This window comes from Carassius carassius, chromosome 10 (assembly GCF_963082965.1).
Source record: "Carassius carassius chromosome 10, fCarCar2.1, whole genome shotgun sequence".
NCBI lineage: Eukaryota > Metazoa > Chordata > Actinopteri > Cypriniformes > Cyprinidae > Carassius > Carassius carassius.
The window spans coordinates 2,656,944-2,679,769 of NC_081764.1; the positions used below are offsets into that span (position 1 = coordinate 2,656,944).

At 37.9% G+C, this 22,826-nt stretch overlaps 1 protein-coding gene across 7 annotated transcripts in view; it reads right to left on the bottom strand.

Annotated features, from left to right (window-relative positions):
• Positions 1–342: 342 nt before the first annotated feature.
• The window catches only part of LOC132151529 (transcriptional enhancer factor TEF-5-like), a 33,224-nt gene continuing 10,740 nt past the window's right edge, over positions 343–22,826 (bottom strand). Inside the window, exons 3-14 of one of the 7 annotated variants that reach the window (XM_059559698.1) lie at positions 19,630–19,881; positions 11,164–11,228; positions 10,731–10,793; positions 7,591–7,719; positions 7,456–7,499; positions 7,317–7,373; positions 4,918–4,979; positions 4,645–4,781; positions 2,597–2,770; positions 2,322–2,465; positions 2,091–2,243; positions 343–1,108 (exon numbers count right to left, since the gene is read on the bottom strand). In XM_059559698.1, coding sequence (XP_059415681.1) covers positions 995–1,108; positions 2,091–2,243; positions 2,322–2,465; positions 2,597–2,770; positions 4,645–4,781; positions 4,918–4,979; positions 7,317–7,373; positions 7,456–7,499; positions 7,591–7,719; positions 10,731–10,793; positions 11,164–11,228; positions 19,630–19,753 — 1,266 coding nt within the window. In that variant the 5' untranslated portion in view covers positions 19,754–19,881 and the 3' untranslated portion in view covers positions 343–994. Of the gene's footprint in view, positions 1,109–2,090; positions 2,244–2,321; positions 2,466–2,596; positions 2,771–4,644; positions 4,782–4,917; positions 4,980–7,316; positions 7,374–7,455; positions 7,500–7,590; positions 7,720–9,678; positions 9,750–10,730; positions 10,794–10,896; positions 10,960–11,163; positions 11,229–19,629; positions 19,882–22,826 lie in introns of those variants that run through there. The other 6 variants (XM_059559696.1, XM_059559700.1, XM_059559699.1 and 3 more) reach the window with 6 other exon arrangements.

Here is a 22,826-nt window from a genome sequence, read left to right on the forward strand (position 1 = left end):
CAGCGGAGGAAACTAGTAACATCCGCAGTAATTCAGTTGAATAAAGGCATTGGTTTCCTGATATCTAACTGCAGTGTTTGCAGTATGTTTGTCCTTTATAAAGATGAACACAAACCCTCCGCTGGCCGACCGACCTGGTCCTCATTTACAAATCAGGTAAACCTCACAAACCAGACAAGAACACGTCCAGATCATATTTCACCCCAAAATCAAAAGGGAAAAAGATAAAATATTTCTTTATGAAAAAAAAATGCATAAAGAAAACAAGCTTATTTTTGGGACAATGATTTTTTGCATTATGACATTATATTGAAGAAAATGAATCACATTGCTTCCCAAATCTTTTTACTGTAATGCAGAAAAGCATTGCATTTGTGCTAATTTTCATTTAAAAAATTTTGGAGTAATGAGAATAGTATTTTCTCTTGCGTTATAATAAGAATTGGGGGGGTGCATCATGAAAATAACATGCAAAATTTGTCCTAAAATAGCCTTAATTTTCTTTATTTTAAATATGTATATATTAGGTGTATATTTTTTTCTTCAGATTTTAGGGTAAAATGAGATTTCTATGTGAGATTCACCCTTAAATCACCGTAAAATGCTGCATAAACGGCACACATCGTCTTTCATGACCTTCCTTCCCTTCAAAACACATTCACATTCCCTCCGTGGAGACACAACAAAGCTTAAAAGACATCTTTGATCTGTATATGCAACAAAACCAACATGACCCATTTTGTATTTAAGGCATTAAAAAACAAATACAAAAAAGTTTTTTTTAGATTTTTTTGTTTTTTAAACAGAGTAATACTATATTTTTTATGTCCTCAAAGACTCCAATTCTTTACCAGGTTTAGAACAAAAGCAAATCATTAGTGTTTTTTTGTAACATTTTGGCGTATTCCTCCGATGTTTGGACAATTTGTCAGATTCCACCATACGTGTGATGGAGGGACTGTGCAAAGCAACCGAAGTCTCGCAGCGGCGAGCGCTAGTCTTTAATGAGCCGATAGACGTGGTATTGTGCCCCGTGTTCACTCATCGACACTTCAAATACAAACGCTATACACAGAAGAGTCTCCTGGGTCTCCCTGTTAGTCACTACCTGCAGCAGGACAAACAGAGAAGAAAAACAGAGCACTTCTATTACAGAAGCTCAATTCTGACAGTTTTCACAAAGCTAAATAGCCTTTAGAAAATACTCATTTTGATGACTATTTACAAGCAATAAACATAAAGGTCAAATTATACACTATTATCATTATTAACTATTATCATATATATGCACACACACACACACACAAATTAAATTAATAATTAATTGAATTTTGTAACCTTTATTTTTATAAAATTTCCCATAAATTACAGAATTTTTTTTTTTTTTTACCATTTTTCTGATCATAAATGTATATATTACTATAAATATTAACAATGTCATAATGATTGTGATTATTTTCAAGCATTAAACAATAAAATAAAATAATATATTACAACTATCATTATATCATCATCATTAAACATTTTCACAATTATCTGATGGATATATTTAAAAAAATAAAAAAATAAATATATATTTATAATAAAATATAATATTTAATAATAAGTAATATTAATAAGTAATAATATTTCACAACCTTACTGTTTTTTCTGTATTTTTGATCAAATAAATGCAGGCTTGATGAGCAGAATAAAACTTCTTTCAAAAACATTAAAAATAGTAATGTTTCCAAACTTTTGGTATGTACAGTATGTATGTATGTATGCATGTATGAAATTAAACCATTTTTAATTTTTAAAACTACTAAAAATAATTTTTAATAATTTTTCTGATAATAAAATATTACTATTATTAAGATTAGCATCACCAACACCATCATTATTACATTTCAAAAATATATATTTTCATAATTATGGTATTCTTAAAATATCTTTCTGAAAACGACTTAAAGAATTCAATTAATTCTAGATCATCCATATTGCTCATTTTAAATGATTTTTCCTTTTCTTTTTGCTGGAAAAAATGACTTATATATCTATAAAACAATACAGATAAATCTAAACATGACAGGCTGTTCAAAGTCTCTTACCTGTAAGATGGTGAAGTTTTCTAATACGCTGTTCATCATGTATTTCTCAGGCAGGTGCTTGAGCTTGTGGATGAAGTTGATCATATATTCACACATGGGAGAGCGGTGGATTCGATACAAACACTTCCCTCCCTCGACACGAGCGTACTCGGTCTGGAAGTCCAAAAGAAACGTGATCAGATGTGAGAAACGCCAGCGCTTTTCAGTCAGTAAAATGCTGCTCTCACCCACCTCCACTTTTTCCACCACTTGCTTCCCAAAAGAGCAGACTTTGGTTGAGACGGTGATGGTCATGTTCTCTGAGCTGCTGTACTGACCGCTGACTCCGTAGAAGGAGCCCGGTCCATCCTGAAAGCCGCTGTTGTTCAGATCCGCCTGAGACAGAAAAACAACCAACTAGATTCAAGCTGCATGATTGGAGGAATCAGTCATGTCTGTAGAAGCACCACCAAAGCGCTTTTCTGTGAAGGTTTACGTGCTTCTTGACAGAAATCACATGCACACACCCAAAATTTGACGAGGAAGAAGGCGTTTTGAGGGCCCTTCTCGTACAGCTCCTTGAGTCCTCCCGTCTTCTCGGGGAACTTGTCGTAGATCTGTCGGATGTCCACCGCCTCCAGCAGAGGGTCGCTGTACGAGGGGTTGGTCTGGCCAATCTGAACAAACAGGTGTTTTCTGTACTGTAAAAAGGAAAAAGTCAAATATATTGTGAGCCGTCTGTGTTTCTGTGAGCAACGCCAGGTTCACTATTAAAACCAATAAAGTTAGTCTTATTTTGAAAGAAGAAATATCAATATGTAAAAACATGTGAATTAATTCAAAAGTCAGCAACAATGTGGTTAGAGCAAAAGGAGACAAACCAAATACTAAGAAATTCTTGAGTGTTCATCAATTAAACTTTCACTGAAACAGTTACGTTGATAACATACTTAAGACAAAGAGCAATATCGGATTATAAATTCAACTGATAATTTTTTAGCAGACAATAGCTAGAAAAATGTATAGTATAATGGTCACGATTTATATATCCATCATTTATATAATGAAACTGAAAATGTAAATCACACTGTCTTTGTAAATTAACAAAATGAGAATTTTCATTAATTCAGTTTTTTTTTGTTTAAAATGAGATTTATTTTTATTTATTTTTTATTAATAAAAAAAGTTTATTAATAAATATTATAAACCCCTTGAAGGTTCAATTTGTAAGATGTTTGTAGTAAAATATCCAAAAACCACTAGGCTAATGTTATATATTTTGTCCAGCTGATAACTAACAATATCTCTAATGTTTTTAACTACTTGTAAATCATGAGAAAATTCCCATTCTAAACAGTGACACTGGGCAGTGCATTCGCCTGTCAATGACGTTAGTTAACCTTTGTGACCGTCTTTACTGACGTAGAAACCACATGACAACAGTGTTGCGGACAAACGCGGAAGTAGTGTCTAGCGTCCAGCAAACCACTAGCTAGCTTTACTTCTTGCACGTTTTATGGTGGATTGGGTTACTTATTTATGGAACATAATTACTGTTTACCATCTGCCGCTGGTTCTGTCGACAAGGACAGCTCCCGTAAACGTAAGCGTACGGGCCAACCAAACGACCCAAGAAGAGTTTGGGACAAGAAGAGAGAAAGAGCGAGATTCAAAATCGGTGTTGCATTTTCTAGATGGAGTGTTTCGCGAAAAAATTCAACTAGAAAGAGATGCCGATCTCGCTTGTGTTTTACTCGACAGGTGAGTTGTTTTGATTCGTATCTTTACAGAAAACGTATGCTATTTTAACGACCAACAAGATTAGTATTATGGCCCATAATATTATGGGGCAAACACACACCAAACTCGGGGCATCGCACCTCTAGACCCGCGCGAGGACGCGTCTGATCGGGTCTTTGCATTGACTTTGTATGCAATCTACTCACGCAAATCGTTGAACTCGCATTTGCCATGCATGCCCAATTATTGTGTTTGAATGTACATGAGTGTATATATTTGTTGAACAAGTGGTAATCGTTTTCACATCGTCTGATTGAGAGCCGTCAGCGGTTGGGTAGAAGACAACAAATTCCATCATTCCACGCTCCTTCTTAGCATCATCAAACCATGCGATTGTTATGGTTTTGGTAATGCACCCTCTAGTGGCAGGTCCTAGAACCTGTACCTTTAACTGTCACTCACATTTCTGAACATAGACGTGAAAGTGAGCTATCCAAACTTACATTTTTATAATTCATGAACGAAAACATTTTATAACATGATTTTGATGTACCATTTTCATGGTAATGCAATGTCTGATTTTAAAATGGGTTTCAAAGGATGAATTTTGACATTTTAAGGTTTTCAATGGATGTATACCTTCGTAGGATTTCTAAAGCATGATAGGGAAAAAGGCAACTAAGAAGGCTTTCTTTGACAAAGGTCAGATCTCCTGTTATGATGTAGATTTTTTTGAGGTGCACTCTTGTCATGAATTAATCTATTACTTTTTCCTCATAATCCATATCACTCTTCCCTCGACTCTTCTAGATAAGCATATCTGCAGTCTACTCACAGAGTCCTGGTCCTGCGGGACCTCCATGAACGCAGAGTACTCCAGAAGACGCAGTTTGGAGGAGGCGATGGTTCGATCCTGCCACACGGGCACTGCAGTGGCAACCGGCGGTAGAGGAGGGGCCAGGGGCTCATATGCTGCACAAACACAAGGGGGCGCCAGTTAAGACTCAACCTGATACATTAACAGAAGAAATGGAAGTCTGTGTGTGTGTGTGTGTGTGTGGTTGGGGGGGGTGAATGGACTAGTGGACTAGTGCACTAGCACACTTACATAAGGGTGGTTGAACAGGTCCTGAAAGGTTTGGGTAAGGAGTTTGTGCAAATGGCTTGATGCTGAAAAAGCGTTCAGGATTTGTTAGATTCAAAGTTCTTTTGCACATGAAAGATTATTGACTTGGGTTAAACGTTAACTTATCGGGGTTCCCACACTTTTAGACCATTTCCAATCATTTGCGACCACTGGATAAGGATTGTTAAAAATAATTTTGATGAAACTAATTTGTAAATGATTTAAAGAGACTGATTGTGAACCAGTTCAACTGAATCGAATTCAAAGAATGAGTAAAAAAACAACAACAAAAAAAGATTCACTCACAAATCAAACATCAGTATGGTTTCTAAACAAGTGTTATGCTAGACAAGAGCAATATCCAGCACATTATTAATTTAATTAATATTCCAGATGCACAGGATAACTAAAAAAACATATTCAATATATTAATGGTCAAGATTTTATACTCTGAAACTGAAAATTGAATCATAATTTCTTTTTGAAATCAATATATCTTGTTAAATACACAGTACAGTGGACAATATGCCAGTCGTTATCCGCTTCACATTCAGGTCCTGATCACCTTGTCTGGGGTTTATTTTGTGATAATGACTAGCTGACTGTAAAAAATTTCATATGTTTAAACAATCTGCCAATATCAACTTACTGCTTTTACAGGTTGATAGCAACAGGTTGCATCCCTTCTCTTTCTTCTGCTGAACACAAAAGATGATATTTCGAATAATGTTGGTTACCAAACAGTTGATGGCAGCCACTGACTTCAAGAGTATTGTTTTTCTATACTATGGAAGTCAATGGCTATTGTCAACTTTTTTGTTACCAACATTGTTTAAAATATCTTCTTTGTTGCAGAAGAAAGGAACTCAATCAGGTTTGGAACAACATGAGGCTGAGTGAAAAATGTCAGATTTTCATTTTTGGGTGAACTATCGTTTTACACAGTTTTCCTGGTATCTTCCAGTTGTCCATGACCGTGGGAACCCTTTGTTAATGTTTTTGCTTTAAAGGTGGCAATATTTCACACCTTGACAGTTCAGTTATCCCACAACTGTTTGTTTTGGCCGTTTCAGCTAAGCGTAAGTTCACCTACTTCAGAGTGGAAGTGTAACATCACAACAGTCTTGTGTGTCTGATAACACACGCGCTCAAGAGATCTCAACAGAAGCGGAGAGGAATTAGTTTAGCAGGCTGCCTGTGAATAATGATGGGAGTAAAAAGCAGAACCCAGACAGAGCAGCATACTAAAATCGGTCTCTAACGGGATTTCCTGCACCCCTACTGAATCTGCCATAAAATCCAACCAAGTTTTAGTTCAAACTGTGAGCTTCAAATCTGAACTGAATGTGATGAAAAAGAGTGGCCACCAGAGACTAATAAGAGTTCAACTACTTTTAACCACCGATGAAGTCATGACTTTCTCAGTTGTTTGTAATTACTAGACTATTCAATAACATTGCACAGAGAAATGTAGAATTAAGTAATTTAGAGCCAAGCATAACTAGGACAACTTATTTTATAGAAATGGATGAGTTTTTCATAGCTTCATGATTTTATTAATTTCCGTGACTTTTCCAGGCACAGGAAATTTCCTGAAATTATTCTTGTATTATTATTTATTAGTATATTATCATGTATTGTTATATAATTATATATAAATATTTTTCTATATTTTCCACATGCATAGTAATCTTTCACAGATAATAAACAGATGCACCATTTTCAGGAGTTGCCCCCCACAAAAAAAACCTGATTTATTTACAAACAAATGGCTCTTAAGACGATTTTGTTTCTCACATCAAACCAACGTTGTTATTGTGAACTAAAACTATTAAAAATACTTTCTTGTTTACTGAAATACAGCTAAAATAAAATATAAATATTAAGAAAGCCTTAACGAAAATTTGAAATCTTGCTTTGGCCATTAACTGAAATAGGTTTAAGCTGAAGTACTAAAATAACTAATATAAAAAATAACAAAAAGAAATATATATATATATATATATATATATATATATATATATATATATATATATATATATATATATATATATTATATATATATATATATATATATATATATATATATATATATATAATAGTAATAAAACGTAGTAAGTAATAAAAAGACAAATTTACTTAAAATAAAACTGAAAATCTAAAAAATATGAATAGAAACTATAGTAGGCCTACTAAAATAACACTCTCTCAAATGCAAGATATACTGTTTTTTTTAAATCAGTCAATTAAGTCATTGAAACAGTTGGACCTATTATACTACAGTCAATAGAATCTGAACTAGATTCCCATCCGAAGCAGTGAATCAATGTTAACTCTAACTGATCAGAAAGATCAGTTCAAGCTCTGTGGAGGGAACTTACGCGTAGCTGGTGCGGCCAAGCCCAGGACTTCTTCCTGGATTGTGCCTAAGAACCAGCCTGATACATAAAACGTGATCCATTAAACGTGCCAGATACACAAACACACAGAGCAACACGTATGAATTCATGAGTTACTCACTCCTCAGAGGGTCCGGGTTGGCCGGGGATGGGGGTCGGCCAGAACTGGAAAAACAACAGTGAAAAAAAAATCAAATCCCTCCATAATTTGTCTAAAAGGTTACTTCCAGGTTAAATACAACTATCTAAATTATACCCGTGCAGACGGGGGGTAGGGGGACTGCGGAAGAGGCGGAAGAGGGCTTTTGATTAGACTAGGGGACACGATCTGAGCGGAGGAAAGTGCTGCCATGTTCTGGAGAGCCTTGTCTTTGGACGCTTGATCCTGAGAAGATGGAGACACAGGTGAGCAGAACAATCCCGAAGACAATACTGACTAAATCATTGTTAATTTTAATTCATGCAAAGCAGCCTGCTGATTTATGATAAAGCAAGAAGGGGAAACAACAGGAGATCAGAGAGCACCATATGAATCACAAAGAGAATAAGATACACATTTACAGTGAATGCAAGACAACAAAGGACATTTGTTATAGGTAAATTGATGTTTTAGGCTTCATATATCTTGTTTTCTTTCAGCTGTGCATTAACATCAGCACACAGCTGCAACACCATCTCTTCAATATAAAGGCAGCTTTAGATGATTAAATGGATGCAAACAGATGACCAATCAGTGTGCAAATATTATGATGTCATTGCTGTTAGATTTTAGGATTCTGAACATTCTAAAAATGTAATGATTTTCAAACTAAATCTCAAATTTATGCATCTATAGATGTATTAAAAAGTAGGCCTGTAAAAATTAAGGCTGAAAATATTGTTAAAGCAAGTTCACCCAAAAATGAGAATTGGTTGAAAATGTAATCTCCCTCAGTCCAGCCAAGAAGCAGATGAGTTTGTTACTACATCAGAACAGAGTTGGAGAAATGTATATAGCAATGGATGCTTTGCAGTGAATAAGTGCCATCACAATGAGAGTCCAAACAGCTGATAAAAACAATCCACAATTAATCCACACCACTCCAGTCCATCAGTTAATGTCTTGTGAAGTGAAAAGCTGTGTTTGGAAGAAACATGTCCTTCGTTAAGAAGTTTTAACTTTAAACCATCACTTATGGCTGAAATACGAGCCCCTCCATAATATGAACCATTTCCAAAAAAAAAAAAAAAAAAAAAAAAAAAAAGACCAAGACAGTTCTTAAATATGTTGATACGGTATACACTGATGTGAGAGGACAACAGGGGATGGAAGCGTTATTATGGATTATGAACACATATTTAGACCAGAAACAACAGTTTTAAGTTAAAGCGCCTTAATGAAGGATTTGTTTCTTACAAACAGACAGCTGTTTGCTTCACAAGACATTATTTGATGGATTCGAGTGGTGTGGATTATTGTGATGTTTTTATCAGCTATCTGGACTCTCATTCTGACGGCACCCATTCACTGCAGAGGATCCATTGCTGAGCAAGTGATGTCATGCAATATTTGTGCCCATGAATAGACAAACTCAACTACATTGTGGATGGCCTGAGGGTGAGTACATTTTCAGCAAATTTTCATTTTTGTATTAACTAGTCCACTGCCTTGTGAACATGATCATTATGTAGTCGTAAATCTTTAAGTCTTTAAGCCTTTCAAAATCATGTTTAATAAGAGTCTCTGGGTAACAGTTTCAATAAGAAGAGGAAAAGGGCATAAGCAATACAGTTATCTGAAAGATATCAATTATTGGGCAGCCAGCAAAGCAAAAGCAACATACTGGCAAGGGATGTCAAACAAACACACACGGTTTTGAACTACATTCCAGTTTTGTCTTTAAGTTCACCAGTCATTCACCAAATCTGGTCAAGTTCCTTCTTCAAGGATATTAAATTATGCCCACAAATGAAAGCAGAAATTAACTACACGTTTGGCATGACATTTCCGTTTTCCAGAGGCTGAGCGTGCAGCATGTCACTTTACATCACAATAAATGAATGTGGATAATAAAAAGACTTGCAGCTAACTCGGAAGCAAGACTACAATATGTGGTGTTGTTTCGCAATTAAGTTTCTTGAATTAATAATGCCTGTATGATCTGCAGAACATCACAAAATAGAGGGACGACATGGAAACTTCAGAGAGCAAAACGGCCAGGCACATTATTGACACAAGAATTATGAGAAAAGGACTTTATAACGGCAGTGCTGGATGTAAGCTGAACCTGTGCAGGACAGCCAAGCAAAGCCAAGCAAAAATAAAAAGTCAACAATAATTTGCACCATTCAAATCCACACTTACCAAGTTCATTGCCTGAATCAAAAGAAAGGAAGACCATTAGTACAATATTCTGAGAGCAAATTTGACTAAACCTTTTGTAACCGACTATTGCTATTCTAGAGCTTATCAAACTATTTCCTAGACATTAAAACTGCTTGTAAGTGTGAAAAAGCACCTATGAAGGTAGAAAGGTAGAAATGAGGTAGAAATTTTAATACTTTGTGAAAAAAAGAGCCACACACATTAAGTCGATTTGTTCAATGTTTTTGAACAAAAAAATTGCTAATAAGAATTAAAAATAAAAAGAATGTGCATTTCTGAAAATAATTTACTTCTGTCTTGTAGTTCATGAATATATTGACAGGGGGCGCCAAACATTACAATTTATACTAAATTTATACTTAACCCACTTAAATGTAAGGCAAAAACATTTCAACATAAAAATATTCCAGTATTTAATTCTAACTTTGTGCAATCCTGATTAGAATAACTTTTATACACAATTTACACATTTAAAAATGTTCAAGTTATCCTTTAATCAAAGGATTTTTACCATAGACCAACTACATTACATATTATCTCCCTCTATTCACACACAGACAGATAATAATAAGATTTAATTTAATTTCAACATTTATGTTTAAGTCTCGGACGGACTCATAAAATAATCTGCATTTGACAAACCCATACTGGTCGACCGCTAATTCTCATGACAGTATTGTGATATCCAGCAGTTTCCCAGACAGACTTTACCAGTCAAAACGGAGTACTGATGACACACACATGGAGTCTGGATGCAAGGAAAGGAAGGTTGAAGAAACAGTGAGCTTCAGGAAAGCCGACAGTCAAAGATCTCAGCCATTCATGCACCTTCAGCAGCGCCAAACACAAGCACTACGCTACATGACATCTGTAGCACTTCCGGCTTTGTTTTTGTGCCAAACATTGATGAAAGCACTCATTCCTCGAGATTTCATTCAGCCAAAGATAAATGGAACTTCTAGCGATCTCTCATTGGTTTGTGCAAAGGCAAATGCTGTTAAGCCCCGCCCCACCCGCAGGAAAGCGCATACCTTCAGCTTTGACTGTATCTCGCGAGATTTTCTCCGGGCAAGAACCTGCAAATGGCTAGAAACCTGCAGAACAGAAAAGCCAAAGAGGAAAAGAAAACGAAAAGGAGGAGGAGAAAGAGAGAGAAGCCGTAACCAAAGAGGGACAAGATCTGCGTTTCCAACCTACCTTTATACCTGCTTGATACTCTCGAACTTTCTTCCGCGCTAACACCTGTATGTGACTAGATACCTGAAGAATTTTGAGATGGTTTAACAAAAATACACATTTATTTCACCTACTGAACTGAAAACTGTTATTAAAGTTGTTGTTATGCAAACAAATATTTAGTGCAATCAATAGTATATATATATATATATATATATATATATATATATATATATATATATATATATATATATATATATATATATATATATGAAGTGCATTAAATACCTGTTTTCTTGTGCGGGTTTTGCCTGTTCTCAGCTTGATATATCTGGCAATAAGCTCATTGCGACCTGAGAAGAAAAGAAAAGTTCCTGTAAGTTTTACAGTGACCAAAAGGTGGCGACAAAAGCAATGCAAGAGAAACACGCATCTCTCAACAACACTGGCAGAATTCATGAGACTGAAACCACAAAAAGAACAACTGATACAGACAAGCTTTTGGCTTTATATAATAGATTTGCCATCATATTTTTAAATTCAATACCTATTAGTATTTCACAGCAGCAGTTTTCAAAAATTAAAAGAAAACATGCTAAACTTGACAAAACATGTTATGACAGTGACAAATGTGTTAGATTTCTCTGAAAACAAGACAATCTCTTCTAAAGTAAATGTATTGTTTTAAGGATGTTAACATTCTGATTAAGGGGAAAATAATTCTAATTAAGAAAAAAAAAATCAGTATGAATGTCCAATGCTTTATATTAGCAATTTTTTTGTCTTCTATAATGCAGTAATTTAAGTAGTTTTAATTTACTGTGAAACTCCTGAAGGAGCCTATGGCTTAAGGCCAGGACACACCAAGCCGACGGTCGGGCTAGTTGGTTTGGCAAGTTCCACTCGTCAGTTCTCGTCTGAGGCAGTTTTCCCGATTCAACATGTCGGGGCCTTCGGCGAGAGTGAGAGCTCTTATTGGATGTTCAGTTTAGCGAACAAGTCAGTGCCCGAGAATGAAAGCAAAAGTGATGAAAACAAGCAAGTAAATGAAGGCGGTACAGACAGAAGGCTGTTTAAATGTTATGTGACCTTTCCCAATCACTCGAATATGCGAATGTTTTCATAACAACATGAGACGCTTAAAATAATTTAAGTTATCAATGTTACCGATATTCAAAATGGTAAACAAGCACTGCTTTGTTTATGTTTCGTATATCTGCATTTATCTCGTATATCATTGTTTCTGTTTCTCCTTTTGAATTATGAAAATATACTATTGATAGCTGCTGATATAGACAGTTAATTCCTCTCACGCATGTGCAGAACGCACATGTTAGTTTGTCGTCGGCTGTAGTCTGTGTGATGTTTTCGAGCCAAAGCGAGGCGAACTTCAAGCAGTTCCTTATTTACTTCTTCTTGCACGTTTTATGGTGGATTGGGTTACTTATTTATGGAACATAATTACTGTTTACCATCTGCCGCTGGTTCTGTCGACAAGGACAGCTCCCGTAAACGTAAGCGTACGGGCCAACCAAACGACCCAAGAAGAGTTTGGGACAAGAGGAGAGAAAGAGCGAAGATCAATATCGGTGTTGCATTTTCTAGATGGAGAGAGCTTCGCGACAAACTTCAACAAGAAAGAGATGCCGATCTCGCTTGTGTTTTACTCGACAGGTGAGTTGTTTTGATTCATATCTTTACAGAAATCCATAGTCTGATCACGTCTTTGCATTGACTTTGTATGTAATCTTACTCGCGCAAATCATTGAACTCACGTTTGCTATGTATGCCCAATTATTGTGTTTGAATGTACACGAGTGTATATATTTGTTGAACAAGAGGTAATCGTTTTCATATCATCTGACTAAACCATAATCAATTAAATCCATGATTTATCTTTCCGTCTGATTGATGGCCATCAGCGGTTGGGTAATCCCCTCATTCCACGCTCCTTAGTGTCATCAATCCACGCAATTGTTATTGTTTTGGTGCACCCTCTAGTGGCAGATCCTACAACCTGTACCTTTAAAAACACTAACTTCTATGAACTATTTAAATACTGACCATTTACCTATATATAAAATAAACAATGCCTATAAATAAAAATAATAAATACTAGAAAAAGATATATTTCTACTTAATATCTATTTAATTGAGAAATGCTTGAAGAATACGTCATTTAATTATATATATTAATATTTAAAGAATATAATAATAATAATAATAATAAGTGCTATTATTGTTATTTAAATTTTCAATTACAACAATAACAAAAAAAAGTAACACTTTCGACTGTTCAAATTTTCTCACTAAAGACAAAAACTGTCCTGAAATTTGAATGCATGGGGCATTCGGCGCCCCCTTCAGTAAGACATTTGCCACTCATTGATTAGCAGCCATAGACATGTTCAGTGTAGAGTTCAAGTAGAATATGAATGGCCATATCTGCCTCGGAGTAAAAAAATTGGGATATAAATTCTAATATAATTAGCAAGATTTTAAGACATATTGTCAGAAATAAAGTCTCAACTTGTATATACAAAATTTTTCAGAAAACATTATGTTGCAATTAAGAGTATTAAAGCTGCAAATTACTTTTATTATTATTATTATTATTTTTTTACTATGAAGTGGAAATTGTCTTCCACAGCAGAGAGACCACTGCACTGATTTGAGTTTGGTTTCTGCACACCCTTCCCCAGACACACCCTCTCTCTCCGAGCCTCCGCATTCCTCACATTCCACTGCGCCTGTGACATCTGCCCCACACAACTTGATTTGATGAGGGCAACAGCCTGAAGCATGCATTCAGAGAGCGAGAGAACGGCCCGAAAAAGTGAGGGGGGAGAGAGTAAGAGAGAAACAAAGACCTTTGCTGTTTCTGCAAACAATTGGCAGCTGAAGATCATCCTGTCTTACCGAAAACGGACACCCACACCTGCCACGAACCATTCCGGCAGGAGGCAAAGAATAACACGGACCCCCTGTGTCCCATATTCCCACCTCCCAGCTCTAATTCCCTCATCGAGTTTCTTCTCAACCTTTGCATGTCTGTAAAGGAAGCTCAAGCAGGAGTGTTTCAATTCAGGAATAACACCTGAAAACTTTAGCATGGTCACCGGAAGGTTGCTGGATCAATTCCTGCAAGGAATGAGCTGTGATCCACTAACCAAACCACAATCAACACAAACTTATCTCGTCCTTCAAACACCATTCACGCTCTGCTGAGATGGTTTATCAGAACGAGCTGTTGAACAGAAATGAGACTCAAGCTGGGTCGGAAGAGTGGATGGCACTTGGCTCCATCCTCAGGCTGCAGGGCATTTTTGTTAGCCTCTGTTCCCGTTGAAGCACAGGCGGAAAATATCTTGAAGCTATAACAACTATGAAACCAGACAGACGGCATTTCTGCCATTCAACTGGGCTGTAAATCACCCGGGCAGAGCCAAGACGCTGAGAAGAGGAGATGAGGGATGGAAGGCCTGCTAGCATCAGAAATTTAGCATTTTGTGAAAAATGGCTTGACATTTGGCATGCAACATATAGTGAAGTGAAGTGAAGTGAAGTGACATTCAGCCAAGTATGGTGACCCATACTCAGAATTTGTGCTCTGCATTTAACCCACCCGAAGTGCACACACACAGAGCAGTGAACACACACACACACTGTGAGCACACACCCGGAGCAGTGGGCAGCCATTTATGCTGCGGCGCCCGGGGAGCAGTTGGGGGTTCGATGCTTTGCTCAAGGGCACCTAAGTCGTGGTATTGAAGGTGGAGAGAGAACTGTACATGCACTCCCCCCACCCACAATTCCTGCCGGCCCGGGACTCGAACTCACAACCTTTCGATTGGGAGTCCGACTCTCTAACCATTAGGCCACGACTTCCCCAAATACAGATGTCAGGTGTGTGTGCTCTCCAGTGGTTTAAGAGAATTTAGTTCACTTAACTTCATTTCTTGTGAACGCAACTGTATATCTCACAACTGTGACCTCAAATCTTAATTTATTACTTGAGACCTAAACAGGCTCTCCTAATGTCATATTGAGTGATCCCAAAAAAATATAAAGGTACAATTCTGCAATATAGTCACCATTGCAAGAAACGTTTACACTTTTACAAGAAACAAGTCGCTATTGGGAGCAAAACTCAAGTTAAACTCTTGGAGCCATTTCCTGCTGGAGGGTTGAAAAAAAATTAAAGCATAACAACTTTCCACCCATCAAAGTTAGTGTAATAATAAAAAAAATTAAATAAAAAAAGAGTCGGCCCTGCACTTCACAGGCCCGATCCAGGCAGTGTTAACAGGGCCAGAGCAGACAGCGTTCCCCAGGCCTCACATCAGCGGTGGTATTATGAGCGCTGTCGTCATTCTCTTTGTGAGGGGGCTCCTTCAGTGGCAGATGACTACATGTAAATGGATAACGTGTTTAGTCACAGGAGAGAACAGGCTCTCCATGAGGTCGGTATTCGCTTTCCTGAAGATGGCAATGAGCGTCAATTATTTATTAATAAATCCGATTTGTGGAATTTCACTTTATTGGCACAGTGACTTAACATGTCAAATCATCTCACAAATCAACTTTCACTGGAAATAAACCACTAAACCTGTGGCGTATCGGTAAAACATACCATGGACAACAAGTGATATAAAACGAAACCAAGGATACCACCATAAGGCCGCATGATTTCAAGGGAATCCCTCAATGAAAAAAAAAGACAGATACACAACAGATATCAGGCAAAAGCTTCCAGAAAATGGAAACAATGTTCTATCAACAATGTCAATATTCCAGTATTTTCTTATCAGCTAGTCATGGCATCTGAAACACGCATTTGAAGCGTCTTTCTGACTTCATAGTGAGTCAGTAAGTATGTTTAGATCTACTGCAAGAGGAGGATAAAGCCTGAATGATGTAATCCCAGACTAAAGAAGAGACTCAGGAGGCTTGCTTGCCAGATCTAGTGTGCTGCCTTGTCGTCTGCAGCCAACACAGACAGCCGCACCTTCTAAGAGAGGATGAAACTGATTTAATTGCTCGAAAAATGTCAGCTGCTTTGTTGACACATGCTACATAAAAGAAAGACCTTGCGTAGGGTCTACAAGAGATGCAACTAACTCTCACAGTTGATCCTAACAGACCGATACTTGCGTGTTGCTAATCTAGTGAAAACCACTATTACGGAGCATAAAATACACACAACATATTGAAAGCGATTTCAAAAAGTGCACAGACTGAGTGGATTTCCCATTTATATTTTAATAGCTCTGCTTAAACTTGACATTTCCCTTTAACTCAGAACCTGTCCCAAATGACACACTCGAGATTGCCAATCCAAACTAGCACTGATTTGGCAAAAGGCTGCCCTTAGCCAAAAGCGACCACTCTTAAAAATTATACAAATGAAAAGTGGGACAGGAGTGGTGACAAATCCAGCTCTTTACTGGAGGAATACTGGGAGTTTTCAGTATTTCTTAAGATTAGTCATTGGTTCAGGTGTTTAATTGGAACTGGAGCTAAACTCTGCAGGATAATGGCCCTCCAGGAGCAGAAGTAGGAAGCTTCTGAGCTCTATGAAACAGCATCTAGGGGAATTTGACTGATTCAGAAACAGTAGAGTCCCTCAGCAGTGACTTAAACCTTAGGTAGGTCGAAGCTACGCTATTATCAGTTTCTGTGAATGAATTTCCAGAGTAGCCTGTATAAAAGCAGGGAACGTCCATGATATGGCATATACGTCTTCTGAACTGATCAAGCTTACATTAAACATGTTGAATTAACTTTTTTTTTTAGAACACTGCAGAAAGAAAAATACATATGAACACAACAGTTGCCTTTAACGGAGTTCTTCAAAGGAAAAGACAACTGCAACCCTAAAAAGAACCTCAATGTTTCTTCACCAATGCTGGGCTGTGTTCGGGACGCTTACTGTCAGTTTCTGCTGTGCTTTCTCCCAGTCTGGTTTGTATCTTGAGGCTTGGCTTGCTAATTCAAACCAGCACTTGGGTTTTTGTCTTGTCTGTTCCTCTGAGGAGAAGAAAGGCAAGCAGTTTGAGGAGGAGGGGACCAAAGCCAAACACCTGGATCCTCCCAATCCAGCCAAACTGGAGTATCCATCTGCAAATTATGAATGCACTGAAAAAGAGACGTATTGCTCAAGCCAAGAGTTAAACCACATTTGGTCATTTTTGCAATTCATCAAATTGCAGCAACAGATTCACTCGTTGTGTCCCACTAACTTTCTGATACAGCTGTTTTGTAGTTCTTAAATCAATCAATTCGAATTAGCTATGTTTTCAGCCAAAACGGGAAACTTTTTATGCGTTTTGTGTGTTTGTTTACATGACAACTGTGTTTTGGGGACTGAAAACTGATATTTTTGAAAATGGGTTTTTGCGCGTGAGTAGTACGTTTTAGGTATGTATATGTGCAGTACGTGCCGATTTTGAAGGCAAGCGCGAAAAAACATACACAAAAATGTCGGAATACATAGTCCTGTTGTTGCTTCTCAAGAGTTTGCTAACACTTCTTCAGCAAAGTGTGAATTTACTTCACCAATATTACAACCAACAGAGGAGACGCATCATATACAACATATAATCGTCACTTCCCTACAGGTACGGTTTACAAACAAGGTGAGAGCACCAACTACTGGCCTGACATACATAATACAGTGTCTTTTACATTTTTGCGTATATTTAAAAGAGAATCATTTTGTAAACGTTGTTGTGTATACGTGAAAATGAAAAAAAAATGCAAGGGAAAAACTTTTAAGTTTTTGATTATACATCATTGTGATGTAAACGTAGCCTTAGACTTGAAATATACGCGACACTAGTGCATGGTCCCACTTAACCTGTTTTCCTGGCGTGTCAACTACGTCCTTAATAGGAGCGATAACGTTACCTTCAAAGGTCGGAGTCATTTTTCAGATAGATATCTATTAGTTTAACTAACTTGCAAAGCAAGATTATATTTGATCTGTTGTTTTGAAGACAGAAAACTGACAATAGAAACAGAAAACATACTCAAATGGCCTCCAAAGTGCAACATTGAGAATACTTCATGTTATTAGACTAATTATTAGCTTTTGGAATGCAACAAGATTAAAAGTCTGATAAAAAAGTTTGCATTCACAAATTCTTATCCTCATGTTGTTCAGTCTAATGAGAGTTTAACGCTTTTACACTGGAAATACTCCTTTGCACCTGGAGTTATTAAAGTGCTTTGCCTCAGGGGCAGACCTACCTCGTTTAGGAGGAAGAACTAGTAAGAAGAAAAAAGGAGTACAAGAAAATGGAGGTGGGAGGGTAAGTGAAATCTTGTGGGGGAATAAACCTTGATTGAGCAAGACAAACAGAGCTGGTTTTGCCACTTTTTCAACTGGGTGAGAGGGAGGCAGAAGGAAAATAAACGACAACTCTCTCACAGGGCTGGGAAAAGAAAAAGATCTGCTAATGATCAGAGATGATAAATACAATCAGTTTCAGGGCAAACGCAAAAAATAGAGGAGGGGAAAGCAAGGAAGCATGAAAAGAGAAGCGACAGAAAAGCGATATGTTCTTGAGAAACCTGTCTTCTGTCGGGCCTGTAGTCCACAGAGGTGCTCTGGGACAAGTGTAGGCCTGTTTATGTGCTCTGAAAAAACACAACTGCTGGCTAAGCTAAGACATGCAATGTTTGTGTGTTTTAAGGTACATGGGTGTTTTAGAAAACAGGAACCTCAGTTTATCGAACAAAACCGAACACCTATATCATAATACAAAGCCATTGATGGCTGCTAATGAATGGCTATTTCAGCATGACTAAATACGAGATTACGTAAGAGAGCAGATGGCGTATGAGCATGAGACATTTTATGACACTTCATGGATTTTCATGATGGTATGCACAAAGGGATCCTCGAGTGGATTGTGTATGTGGATGAAAGCATGTCAGGTATAACAACCCGGCTCTGTCAGCCCATTATCTCCCGCCCTCTTATCTTTTCTCTAGTTCCCACCCCTCCCATAAGCCATTCTATCTAGAAGCACTTGTCTTGCAACCATCGAGGGCACAAAAACACCTCCATCACAAAAACTGAAGGCAGCGATACAATCTCAACAGTTGAACCATGTGTGTTTTTAAGACTCTCTTCAACTGAGGAGTACAATGTGAAGTTCCTGCAAAATTCTGTTTGGGGGGGGGGGGGTGTTGGGGGGCAGAAGTTTTAAAGCCAAAAATTGCTTCCCTCATATCAAATAAGTCAATTTGTTAGCTAAAAGCTACATCATAGTGACTGGGCTACCCACTACAACAAAAACACAGTTCACACTGGCAGTGATTCATTTGATTCATTTTCGATGAGCATTTACAATTTTGAGGCGACATGAAGAGGGGATGCATCAACCAATCAGTACAATCAAGTATGTTCTTACACTTTTTAAAATTCTGATTCAATCTGTCTGTTAATTGAAGGACAATGTTGGGCCAGATGTGGAATAACAGGCTATCATAAAAAATAACAATAAGACAGGAAATTAATTTAGTGAGATCATATTAACCAGTAACCAAAATAAATGAAAGCTGCAGCCCTAAATGAGACCACAAAGTTTAAATTCAGCATGAAGATCAAGCACTAGCATCCAACAGCACAGTAACTTGTCGATTGTTGACGTGAACTCATCGCAAAGTGGAAGAGGATTTTATGCATGTCGCTGTATTGTAACTTCCCCTTTGGCTCATGACGGCACACACTGCAAGCTCACTTACCGTACATCTTGCCCTCGTCTGACAGGATGATCTTGCGCCTGCCACAGGGTGGATATATAGCCAGTGCCTCCTGAAAGCTCTGCTCGATGTCGGGACTCCACACACCCTCGGCGTCTCCATCCATGGCCTTGTCCAGCTCATCACCCCCATCCTCCAGCCCCTGCTCCGGGCTGCCGTTGGCACTCCACTTGTTGGACGCAATGGTGCCGGCTCCTACCGGGCCCTGCCACGAGCCCCCACGCTACGCAATTTCTGCGAGAAAGAAACAAGGAAAGAGAAGCATAGAGAAAGAGAACATTACTTTATTGTGGCCATAATAAATTTCAAAAGCGCTCACTTTAGTCGTACGCACCCACAATTTTGGGGACTGGCTGATGAAGACAACAGCAACTGTGACTCTTATTACCATTTCCTCTTCTCAAAAGCTTCCAAAACGACAAATGGATTTTTAACATTATATAAAGCTCCATTTAAAAGGATTAGATAATTAGGACTAGCCTGCAAAAATGCTTGTGGTCGGGAGCTCGCGGTCCAATGTGGCCGTCTAAATGTCTGAAAATGTTTAAGGGATCTTAAGTGTTTTTCAGGCTGCCTCTTTTTCGCATGGTATTGTTCATGAGGATCAGGACCCGGGATTCACTGGTGTGCCCACATATTTCATTCTTTTATTTCACTTTCTGCTGATGTTGACGAAAAAACGCAGCTTGGGTAAATACGGCCGACTCTGATTGAGACCTTCCTTTGGGGATATTCAAATGCTCTGGTTACACGCACACTGAAAGAATAAGCTTGACTTGGCAGCCCGATGACACAGAATGAGTAAAACAACGGTGCAGAGAGCATCGGAATATGTAAGCGGCCTAATTACTTTTCGACAATGCAGGCCTCAGCTTGATCTAATGCTGCAGAGAGGACACTTAGCAATTCATTTCCAAATTGCATTTGCCTCTCAGGTGACAAGCAACACTGTTCATCCCGTGCAATCGGGACGGCTGCAGTCAATGGATGTTCCAGAGAAGTTACAGAATGTCTAATGCTGCAGTAGAACCAACATTTGGAACAACTACGCATTTGTTTCTCAATATCCTTTACAGACTTGTTTGTATCGGTCACACACTGCAGACATTTAACCTCAAGCATGAGCTACACTAGATTAAAATACAAAACAATCAAAATTGAGTTATAAAAGACTATGATCTAGGATTTAAGTGAAGTAAGCACGGAAAAACTTGGTGCCACAATGTAAGGGTGTTGTAGGTGATTCACAGTGTGCTTGCTAAGGTGATACAAGTAGTGCATACTTTTATGGAATAAACATAAATTTTGTATTTGGATAGTATTTGTATATTTTTTTAGCAGGATTGAATTAACACCTTGTTTAAGAATCTGCCTTTAAACTTCAAAGTAATAAAGATTTTAAATGTATTGTGATAATTATTAATATTGACTGATATGAAAAATGTTATTGTGATCATTTTTTTTTTTGCCTAATTCGCCCAGCCCTAGATTTCTGCCATGTCACCAAACAGAATCACATAATGCAAAGTAACACAAACAAGCAAACTTTAAGTAAAAACGCATGACTGCATGCTCTGAAAAAGCTCTCTTTAGTGTGTGTGTGTGTGTGTGTGTGTGTGTGTGTGCACTAAGGGAAAGGGTGAGAGACGAGTGTGTGCATGGGGAGTGCAAAGCAGCCATTCTATTGGAGAGTAGGGCTTAAATTCCAGACATGTCCTTATTAAGGAAGTGCGGAGTTAGTTCTCTCTCTCTCCCTTATGTCAACCGATCACTCTCTCGCTCTACCCTCTTCCCCACCCTCTGCTTCCAAGCACACTGCCCAAATAAGGAGAGGTGAGCAAAGGATGAGGGGAGGGGGAGGTGAAGGGGAGGGAGGAGTGCTGGAGTCAAAGGGAGTCGATGGGGTGGGGGCGGGGGGCAAAGCAGGAGGGAAGGGAGGGCTGACCAATTTAGACATCCATTCGGAGTCTGAAAAACAGTGGGATTGTTTTGGACAAAACGCAACATCAGCATGCCCAGGGTCTTGAGCATTCTCAGCACTCCTGATAAAGAAAGAGCTAGTAGTTTAGCTAACAGAGGAAAGTGACCTGGACGTGTCTTATCAATGCAAAAAATGAAAACTAATACCATATTCATACACCATGGGGCACTGAAAAACTATATTGTAAGGTACTTCAAAAAAACACCATGGTGTTAAGATATTATAAACATTAACATCATGATTTGTGTTTTTGTGTGTTATTTTGGTAAAGCAGCTTTGTAACAATGTGTACTGTGAAAAGCTCAATTCAAATAATTTTGACTTGCCTTAGTATTAAAGAGTTAGTTCACCCAAAAATAAAAATTATGTCATTAATAACTCACTCTTATGTCGTTCCAAACCAGTGAGACCTTTTATCTTCGGAACACAGTTTAAGATATTTTAGATTTAGTCCGAGAGCTTTCTGTCCCTCCATTGAAACTGTGTGTACGAGTCAATCTTTCGTTCGTTATCTGGCTCGGCTCGGTGTTCATCTTCAGTTCTCTCTTCACAGCAGTTCAGTCAGTGTACTGTTTGAGTAAATGAATTACTCCGGGATATTAGTTTGTTTGAACTCAGAGGAAGTTTCAGCCACATTAAAAAAGTTAACAGCTTAAGTCATTTGTGGATTAATGCTTATTGGAGACGCGAACCATTTAAAACGATTCAGTTCGATTTGGTGAACTGGTTCAAGAAGATCCGTTTACATCGAACGATTCGTTCGTGAACCGGATATCACAAACTGCTTTGTTTTAAACTCTCTCTCACAACAGACACGGAAGAGAAGACAATGCTGAATAAAGTTGTAGTTTTTGCTATTTTTGGACTAAAATGCATTTTCGATGCTTCAAAATATTGATGTCACATGGACTACTTTGATGATGTTTTTCTTACCTTTCTGGACATGGACAGTATACCGTACACACAGCTTCAATGGAGGGACTGAGAGCTCTCAGACTAAATCTAAAATATCTTAAACTGTGTTCTGAAGATAAATGGAGGTCTCACGGGTTTGGAACGACATGAGGGTGAGTTATTAAATGACATAATTTAGATTTTTATGCAAATACCATGGTAATATTTTTTTAAGCGTGGTAATGAATAAAAAAAAATGCAAACCACCAGCCGTAAAACAAGTTTCTGGGGGAGAGACAAATTA